The sequence below is a fragment of the Nesoenas mayeri genome (genome assembly GCF_963082525.1).
Source record: "Nesoenas mayeri genome assembly, chromosome: 27".
NCBI lineage: Eukaryota > Metazoa > Chordata > Aves > Columbiformes > Columbidae > Nesoenas > Nesoenas mayeri.
The window spans coordinates 365,397-375,186 of record NC_137555.1 but is presented as its reverse complement, the minus strand read 5'-3'; the positions used below and the strand labels follow the sequence as shown (position 1 = coordinate 375,186).

Below are 9,790 nucleotides of genomic sequence, written 5' to 3'. Positions count from 1 at the left end.
CTGTACAACCGCCTCAGAGCCGCAGGGCAAGCGGTACAAAACCAACACCCACCCGAGACCCCCGGACACAGGGCAATGGTTTATCCAGCAATAAACCCGGCCTGTGAAGTGAAGCCTCCGCTGCCACAGCTCCTTAGAAAAGTGAAACTCCTTTATTTGGCAAATTAGAAAAAATCAGAACTAGCACAATAATACAAATTACAATCACGTTACCTTCATCTTTCCTCTTAATCCGTGGTTATAGGCTGCAACCTCGCGCCTGTTACTCCAAATTAGCTCATCACTGATTGAAAAGATGGACTTAATCCTGGCCCAGGAGCGGGTCCTGCGCTTCGTTCCGCCGTTCGCTCCCCGGCAGGGACAGCTCGGCTGGCTCCAGGGGCGGCGGCTGGCGACACCAGAGCGCCCGGCGGGACGCACCGGGCTGTCCCGTTCTCCCCGCTGCTGCTCCAGCACTGCACACCCAGCGCCCCCTCGCTCCGCCCGCACCGTTCGGTTACGGAGCAGCAGCAGCGGGGCAGGGAACGGCTGCGCGGGGTCGTCCTCATCGAGCCCCCGCCCGCACAACGGCCCCGAGCAGCAGGAGGGGCCGCCGCGCTAGATGTGCAGGGGAAAGCTGGTGGCCGCGGGCTTCTCCTGCTGGGATGTGGACAGGAGCGGCTGGTGGCACGCGGCCGCGGTCAGGGGAGGGTAATACTGCTGGCAGCACAGGTAGGCGAGCGCCAAGCCCATCCCTGAGCCAACCACCACATCTGCGGGCAAGAGCAGAGTTAACCCTCCGGTTCACCCCACAGCCCTGGGCAGTGAATCCTCCGCCTGTCGGCTGCCCCGAGCCGAGCTGCGCCGGCCACTCGGCCCTTGGTGGTACAACTGAGCTTGGCATCTATTTCCAAAACAGGGAGAAAGGCATCGGCACCCGCAGAACAATCACAGCTGGAGGGTAATCCCCAGCCCCACGCGGCCGTCCCAGGCTCCCAACTCCGGACCCTCTGTGCCCAGAGCGTCCCCGAGCGGGTCCCCAGGCAGATCTGACCCACCTTGCCAGTGGTGTTTGTAGTCGCAGGTGCGGGACGCGGCGATGAGGGCGGCGAGGAAGAGCGGGAGGAGGAAGGCGCAGAGGCGCAGGGCCCTGCAGCCCCGGCCGGGCGCGAAGCAGCGCAGCTTCCCGGCCACGCAGAACGCGGAGAAGGCGAGACCAGCGAAGGCGACTGCAAGAGAAGCGCGTGGTGGCATCAGAAACAGCTCCCGCTGCTCCCGGAGCCGCAGGACACGTTTGTCACCCTGTCGCTCTGTGCAGGGAAAGCTGAGGCCCCAGGCAGCCCAAGGAACGTGCAACAGCCGAAGTTGTGGAGTGCATGGAAGCAAACGTGAGCTGCCCTGCGCACGGCTGCTGCTCCCGTGGGGCTGCCGGGGCTGCGGTGGGATGGGGACGTGGAAAATTTACACGAAGCGTGTCCGCTGGGGAAGCTCTTGCGTCCCTCGGTCATTGTGCCGGGGTCGCCTGTGCACGCCAGCTCCGCGTTGGCTCGGCCGTCGGGGAAGCAGCGTTAGAAGTGTGGGCGCAGCCTGGGGCAGAGCACAAACGCACCGCATGGCGCAGCCTGCGCTCAGCGCCGGAGACCTCGACACCATCCCCAGCACAGGCCTGAATGAACCCACCCACCCCACGCCCGGAGGCCGCAGGTCCCCGGCAGCGTTTGGTCTCATATTTATTTGGTTTTACAGCTAGAAAAAACGCATTTTTTGCAGGCTATGACCAACTCCAGCTCCTGCTGGTGCAGCTGCAGCGCCGTCCCCGCGCCGCCCCCCGCACACCGGCCGGGTCCTCACCTCCCCACAACAAGTTTCAGGGCATTGGTAAAAACCCCGTTGAGGGCGAGAGCCAGGCTGGCAGCTGGGAGAGAGCAGAGGGGTCACAGCGCCGTCCCCACCGCCACGCGCAGCCCCGGCCGCGGCCGGCGCCCCAAGCGCTGGAGCTGCACAGCTCGGCTCGGGCGCCGCCAGCACGAGCAAAGGGCTCGTGTGCAGGCCCCCGGCCCGCGGCGGGTCCGGGCTCACCCCGGCAGCCTTCCCGCGTGTCCTCTTGGCCGGCGCCCATCAGCACCCTCGCCAGGACGATGAGCAGCAGGGGCGACAGGAACGAGATGAGCTGCCGGAAAGGAGCACGTGTCAGGTGTGAGCGAGGCAGCTGCGGGCGCTCCCAGCAGAACGCGGGGCAGAGGGCACGCGCTCCCCTGCCCCACGCGCAGCAGCCGGGTGCTGCCTCCGCCCGAGCACGAGGAAGCCAAACGCAGCAGGCAGGGCACTAAAGGGCTCCTCTCGGCTCCTGTTCTTCCCGCTCTACCCGGTGGGTGCACACACCAGCGCCTTCCCTTCCCAACGCCCAGCAACCCCCAGCCCTCAAGCAGCGCCCCGGGGCGCCCTCCCGCCCTGTCCCGGCGCTGCTGCGTGTGCGGGGATCAGCTCTGCCGGCAGCGCTGCCGCCGGTGTTGTAGGAAAATAGGAAATTTGGATTTTAGGCCTGTATCAGTGTTATAAGCTGTGCTGCTAAAGCTGCAAGCCTCAGCTTGTCCCCTGTGTAGCCCTTGCCCAGAACCACAAGCGTGGTTACCTTATGCTTGCTTTGTACCCTTAGACATTGATAAATGCTATTCTTAGGTTCGCTGATTTCTGTACTAGGCTGATGAACTATGGATGACAAATGAGACAAGTAGAACTTCCAAGCTAGCCATGCAACCCAAGGACTTTTCGTTCGGTACTTGCCAAGTGGAACACGAAGAAAGAAGTGAAACCTGCAGACCACTGGGACGGAAGGAACCTGAAGACATTGACAGTGATAGACAGTGATAAATTTTGCTTAGTTGCATAATACCTGTTAGAACCCTATATAATGACTAGCTGTATGGCTGTATGATTGTCACTCTCTGAGGAGGTGATCCAACCCTGCTGTTCCTGCGAATCTTCTACAATAAATACTGCTCAGAGTAACCCACGAGAGTTCGAGTCTCTCTCCAGCGCCTTCCTAATAACCTTTTTCAGCCGATCAGCAGAAACCACAGGAATGGCTGACGCAGAGAAAACCGCTTATTCACAACATCTCGGGGACGTTGCCCCGGGACACCCGACGCCTCTGTTCGGCACACCCCAGGCTTTACACCCCAAATCAAGGCTGAAATGAGGTTTTGTCCCTGAGCATTCAGCGCTCGCCCCTTGCAGAAAGCCCCAAGCGTGGCTGCTGAGCCAGCGGCCCGGAGCCCCCGCGCCCGCCCCGACAGCGCCAGCGGGACGCAGCGCCTGCCCTGACAGCGCCAGCGGGACGCAGCGCCCGCCCCGACAGCGCCAGCGGGACGCAGCACCCGCCCTGCGCTCTGCTCCCTCCTCAGATCCAACGCTTTCCTGTTTTATATTCGACCCTTTTCACTGGAGACCCAGGGAAAATATTTTCATGATAAAATTATAATTTAACTTTGCCAAAAATAGCGGCTTGCAAGCAAAACAGGGAGACCCGCGGTTCTGCTCATCCGAGTGAGAGACTGATGGTGAACCGTGAAAAGCCCTCACTAGTTTTTACAAACTTAGTTAAAACTCCAAAGACAAAACGACTGTACAAGTTGCCTTATTTGCGACAGCGGGTGGCGCTTGCAGCGGCACTGAGAACCGCAGCTGTTCGTTTGCTGCTATTCTGCTGTTCTCCCCACGTTTTAAGCTGGGCTGCGCTGCTGGGAAAGGCTGGAGCAGGGGCTCCTGTGCCGCCTCCAACCTGCCGTCCTGCGCGGTCTCTTTGCCGGTAGCTTCACAGCAACGGTTTATAATTAAAGAAAACCAACAAGGAAGTGAAAGAAATGGCTGAACTTACAAACATGGGCACGGTGGGCACGCGATCCGCTTCCACGTACGGGTTCCTGTAAAGCCACATCTCCTCACAGTATCACAGTATCACAGTTCTCTTCACTCCTTCCATCTTCAAGTGATGATGTGGGATGGAATAGGAAAATTCAGTCTCTAAATGGTTGGCTCCAAGAGTGGTGCTACAGGCAGGGCTTTGGATTTTTTGATAATGGTTGGTTTTATAAGACTCCAGTCCGGACAGTGTTACGCGGGGAAGGTTTATCTCCCAGGGGCAAAAGGAGGCTGGGACAGGAATTAGCTGGGCTCATTTGGAGAGCTTTAAACTAGGCTCGAAGGGGGATGGGGTTGTAGCTGGGCTTGTCCCAGTGGGGCAGCCTTCTAAAACTGATGAGGACCAGGTCGCTTCCTGTGCCCCTAGGGAGAAATTGGTGTGCTCTGCTCGCTCCCTGAAATGCCTGTACACCAATGCGTGCAGCATGGGGAATAAGCAGGAGGAGTTAGAATCCTGTGTTCGGTCGGGAGATGATGATCTGGTGGCAATTTCAGAAACATGGTGGGACAGTTCACATGACTGGAATGTGGTCATGGATGGCTACGCCCTTTTCAGGAAAGACAGGCCAGCCAGGTGTGGTGGTGGAGTTGCTCTCTATGTGAGAGAGCAACTACAGTGTACGAAATTCTGCCCAGGAGCAGATGAGGAGCGAGTTAAGAGTGTATGGGTCAGGCAGGCTGGCAGGGGTGACACTGTTGTAGGTGTCTATTACAGGCCACCAGATCAGGCTGAGGAAGTTGATGAGGCTTTCTATGGGCAGCTGAGAGTGGCCTCGCAGTCACAGGCCCTGTTTGTTGTGGGTGATTTTAACTTCCCTGATGTTTGCTGGAAGGACCATTCAGCCAGCCAGCCACAGGCCAGGAGGTTCCTCCAGTGCACTGATGAGAACTTCCTCATGCAGATGGTGGAGGAGCCGACCAGGAGAGGAGCACTGCTGGATCTCATCCTCACTAACAAGGAGGGTCTGGTCGAAGCAGTAAAGGTTGAGGGCTGGCTAGGCTGCAGTGACCACGAGATGGTGGAGTTCAGCATCTTGTGTGGCAGGAACAGAATAGCAAGTAGAATTGCAACCCTGGACTTTAGCAGGGCAACTTTGGCCTTTTCAACCAACTGCTGGGGGAAATCCCATGGGCAAGAACTGCTTGAAGGAAAAGGGGCCCAAGAGAGCTGGATTGCATTCAGAGATTGCTTCTTCCACGCTCAGGATCAGAGCATCCCCACACGTAGGAAGTCAAGGAAGGGAGCCAGGAGACTTGCGTGGTTGAATAGGGATCTGTTGGGAACGCTCAAGCAGAAGAGGAGAGTTTACAGGTCATGGAAGCAGGGGCTGGCCACTTGGGAGGAATATAAGGCTGCTGTTAGAGGATGTAGGAAGGCAGCTAGGATAGCCAAGGCCTCCTTAGAATTACAGCTGGAGAGAGGGGTCAAGGACAGCAAAAAGAACTTTTTCAAATACATAGCGGATAAAACTAATACCAGAGGCAATGTAGGCCCACTGAGGAATGGGGTGGGTGCCCTGGTGGCGGAAGATACAGAGAAGGCAGAATTACTGAATGCCTTCTTGGTCTCTGTCCACTCTGCGAGGCTGTCCTGGGGAGCCCTGTACCCCTGAGACCCCAATGAAGCCAGGTCAATGGAGGAGCTTGCTTTAGTTGATGAGGACTGGGTTAAGGAGCAATTAAGTAGTCTGGACATCCATAAATCCACAGGTCCGGACGGGATGCACCCGTGGGTGCTGAGGGAGCTGGCTGAGGCCATTGCTGGACCGCTCTCCATCATCTTTGCCAAGTCTTGGGAAATGGGAGAGGTGCCTGAGGACTGGAGGAAAGCAAATGTCACTGCAGTCTTTAAAAAGGGCAAGAAGGAGGACCCAGGTAATTATAGACCGGTCAGCCGCACCTCCATCCCTGGGAAACTGATGGAACAGCTTCTCCTTGGTGCCATCTCAAGGCATATCAGGGATAAGAGGGTCATTAGGGGCAGTCAGCATGGCTTCACCAAGGGTAGGTCATGCTTGACCAACCTCATAGCCTTTTATGAGAATGTAACAAGGTGGATGGATGATGGCAGAGCGGTGGATGTGGTCACCTTGACTTCAGTAAAGTCTTTGACACAGTCTCCACAGCATCCTCACAGCTGAGTTGAGGAGGGGTGGTCTAGACAATAGAGTAGTGAGGTGGGTTACAAACTGGCTTTAGGAGAGAAGCCAGAGAGTGGTGGTCAATGGTGCGGAGTCCAGTTGGAGGCCAATATCTAGTGCAGTGCCTCAGGGGGCAGTGCTGGGGCCAGTATTATTCAATATATTCATTAACGATTTAGACGAGGGAATAGAGTGACTGTCAGCAAGTTTGCTGGTGACACCGAGCTGGAGCAGTGGTGACACTGGAGGCTGTGCTGCCATCAGAGACCTGGACAGGCTGAGAGCTGGGCGAGCTGCACTGGGGTGACGCGCAGAAACAACTTTACAACCTGTAAAGTCATAAAACGTGACAACTCGCACGGTTATAAAGCAGGAATGTTTATTTGACGTCGGGCGCAAGGGGGATCGTTCCACCATTCATGCGCAACTTCTAACAGTGTGAGGTGTGTTTAAACACAGACAGGTGTTACACATTCATAGTGACCCCAGGAACACCTGTACATGTTCATACCCTTTCCTGCTTCTTATTTCCCTCCTCTGCCCTTGAGGAGGGGTCTGTGGGGTCTGTGGATGAAGCTCCTTCAGCTTCGGCACAGGGACATTTTACCTTTGGCTCATTACGTTGAATTGACTGGAGCCCAAGCTGCAAGTCGATTGAAACCACTGGCGCCCCCTTTGCTGTAAATCTCCGTCATCTCGTCTGCTCAAGTTCACAGCTGGTGCTGTTAAACTTCTTATCTCGGCATCCGATGAGGTTCTGTTTCTCTCGGCATCATTGGTTACATACAGCTCTAAACTGGGCACCCTCAGTGTTATTAGTGAGCTCCCTCTATCAGAAGGGGCTGGAAACAATTCACTGAGCGGAGCCGATGGCAGCAGGAGCAGCGCCCGTGGCTCGTGGGATCCATGGGCTCCAGTTCCCCAGCAGCGCGTCCCCAGCTCCCTGGCGGCAGGGCCGTGTGTGCCAGAGCAGCCCTGGTGCGCAGGAAGAGCTCAGCAGCAGCTGCAGCGCGGGCTGGACCAGCTGGGCTGCCAGGAGAACATGAGCTGCGTCCCAGCCACGAGCAGCAGAGACGGCGCTGGAGGGTCCTGCCCCCACAGACCCGCAGTCCCGCGTCTGCCACCTGCCCCACACAGCAGAGCCCGAACCCAACGCCCCAACACGCTGGGAGCAGCAGAGACACGCGGGAGCAGGGCCAGACGGGATCTCTGCAGAAGGGCTGGCGAGAAAGGGGATGAGTGTTTCCCGGCTCCAGAGGGGACACGTCTGTGCCCAGCTGCGCCGTCTCCTGCTGCTGTCACAATGCAGCCTGCAATGACGCGGGCTGGTGTCACAAGGGACTCCACATCACAGGGAGGTCTCCCCAGCGCTGCGGCGGTGCCGGCACTTGGCAGCGAGCTCTGGGTGCTGCTGGGCGCTGCTCAGGGGCTGCACTGCTGCCTTCGGAGCTGCTGCACGGCCAGGAGCGGGGTCGGGGCAGCGGGGCTGCGCTGGGGACTCTTGTGACGGGCAGGAGCCTTCCTGAGTGACAGCACCCTTGTTGAGTGACAGGACCTTCCTGACTGACAGACAGGACCTTCCTGACTGACAGACAGGGCTCTGTCTGACTGGCAGGACCTTCCTGACAGACAGACAGGACCTTCCTGACAGACAGACAGGGCTCTTGCTGGCAGGCAGAGCAGCAGGGGCACATTGCAGAGCGGTTTGGCGCGCGGGGCGGCACAGAGCATCCCTTGCACTGAGCGGAGGGCGAGCGGCAGGCGCCATGGAGGGCTGCTGCCCCGTGGCTGTCAGCCTGGAGCTGAGATGCTTGTTCCCCAGGCTGCTGCAGCTCTCTCCCACGGGTGAGGGTTTTGGGAGCTCCTTCCCAGAGGGACACAGCAGCACGGGCACTGGCAGAAGCTGCGGCTGCTGGGCTGTGGGGCGGCTGAACAGGGCATTGGGGATCTGGCTCTGGGGTGAAAAGGGTCCTGCGTGTGTCCCCCGGGTGAGCAGCACGCTGAGAGGCGCTGAGCTGGCTGGCCTGGAGCCTGACGCCTCCTGCCCTCGCCTTGCAGAGGTTGTGGCCATCTGGGATGCTGTGTCTGCGTACATCCTGGGACAGCTGAAGCTGGACAAGGTGGGCAGCGCCTTGGTCCCCTTACCCCGCAGAGCCTTTGGGAGGGCAAGAGAAGAGATGGGGAACACGAGCTTTGCCCAAGCTTTGCCTTTCCCCAGCTCTGCAGTCCCCGTCAGCCTTTCTGTCTTGTTCCTGGACAGGGTGTCCTGCTCCCGGGACTCGGCACCTTCGCCATGGTCCACGAGCAGTTCCACGGCGCAGACGAGGTGTATGTGGTTCGCAGACCCGTCTTCCGCCTGGAGATGGACAACTCGCTGCTGCCGGAGCTCGTGTTCCCCACAGTGGTTCTCCCTGGTGAGACGGCAGCGGCTCCCTCCCCTCTCCCCTCCCTGTCGGGGCTGGTGCCGCTCTCTGCTCTTTGGGAAGCGCTGGCAGGAGCAGAGTTGCCTCCAAAGGCCGGAGGTGGCTGGAGCTGCCCAGACAACGCGCTCCCCAAAAGCTCTTTGTGCGAGCGCCCTTTGCTCCGGCCTTTGGTTCCGAACGTCACGGGAAACGCGGCTGCTGTGGCACCGCCCGTGTTCCTCCTCCTTGCAGGCGACGCCAAGGTCCATCCGCTCAACTACAAGTGGCTGTCGCGAGCCACCTCCTTCCCCCCACACGTGCTGGAGGACTGTGTGCAAGAGACCATCCTGCTGTACAGCTTCCAGCTGAGGAACAGGCAGCGCCTCGCCTTCTCCTTCAAGGACATCGGCGTTCTGTGCTGCAAAGACGACGTCCTGTGCATGCGCTTCTATTACGAGTGCGTGGCAGGGCTGGCGAGCGCGGCCAGCCGCATGGCGCTGCTGCACACGGTGAGCCGCTGGGGTCTGAGGGCTGTTCAGCGGCCGGGCAGCCCAGGGAAGGCTGAGCAGCCCCGGCGCGTTGCCAAACGCCTTTCGCCGCGCTCGCCCCGGCCTCATCGGCACAGAAAGTTCCTGCCGCTCTCTGTCCCTGCCCCGCACACAGCCCGTCAGCGGCACTGCGCAGCGTCAGTGCTGCTGCTGCCGCAGAGCAGAGCGAGGGCTGATGTGCACGGGGCAGCTCTGGGAGGCAGGTTTGCAGCAGTGGGCTCTTTTGGAGCGGGAGGCGGGTGCGCGGCCTTTGGGAGCCGGAGCCAACGGTCCCGGGCCCCCTCCCAGAGCTCCGTGTCCCTTTGCAGAGGCTCTGGACGCCGGCGGCAGCTGTTGGTGCGGGAGCGGCCGCTGCTCAGGGGACGCAGGCTGCTCCTGCCCACGCGTTCCCCAGGTGGGTGCGTTTCCTCTGCAGCCCCGGGCAGAGCGGGCGGCGGCTCCGCAGACGGAGAGGACTCGGGGCTGGGTTTTCCCCCTTCTTCACGCGCGTGTCCCCTGTGCTCGGCAGGTTTCAGCTCACGGTGCAGAGCAGAAGAGCGGTGGCCAGGGCTTTCTCCGCCTGGCACAGCAAGGCTGCAGAGCGGCAGGCGCTGGGAGGAGGTCGGGGAGCGCGTCCCTGCTGTCCCGCGGGCCCTGCCCCGCGCTGCGCGAGCACAGCCGGGCCCAGCGCTGCGCACGGGCTGCTCTGAAGAGCTTCCTCCCGTCCCAGGTGCAGAGGGCTGTCCTGGCGAGCTGCTGCAGCGCCGGGGAAAGCGTTCCCTGCCCGCGCTGCCAGCCCAGGGGCCAGGAGCCGGGCAGC

At 59.9% G+C, this 9,790-nt stretch overlaps 1 protein-coding gene across 1 annotated transcript; it reads right to left on the bottom strand.

The window, feature by feature from the left end:
* Nucleotides 1-597: 597 nt before the first annotated feature.
* PLPP5 (phospholipid phosphatase 5) lies at nt 598-6,736 on the bottom strand (the record flags this gene model as incomplete). The annotated part of the gene is given in 8 exon segments (XM_080360247.1): nt 598-752; nt 1,038-1,208; nt 1,445-1,547; nt 1,551-1,566; nt 1,831-1,894; nt 2,059-2,149; nt 3,857-3,916; nt 6,674-6,736. Coding segments are annotated over 8 exon segments (723 nt in total).
* Nucleotides 6,737-9,790: the final 3,054 nt, after the last annotated feature.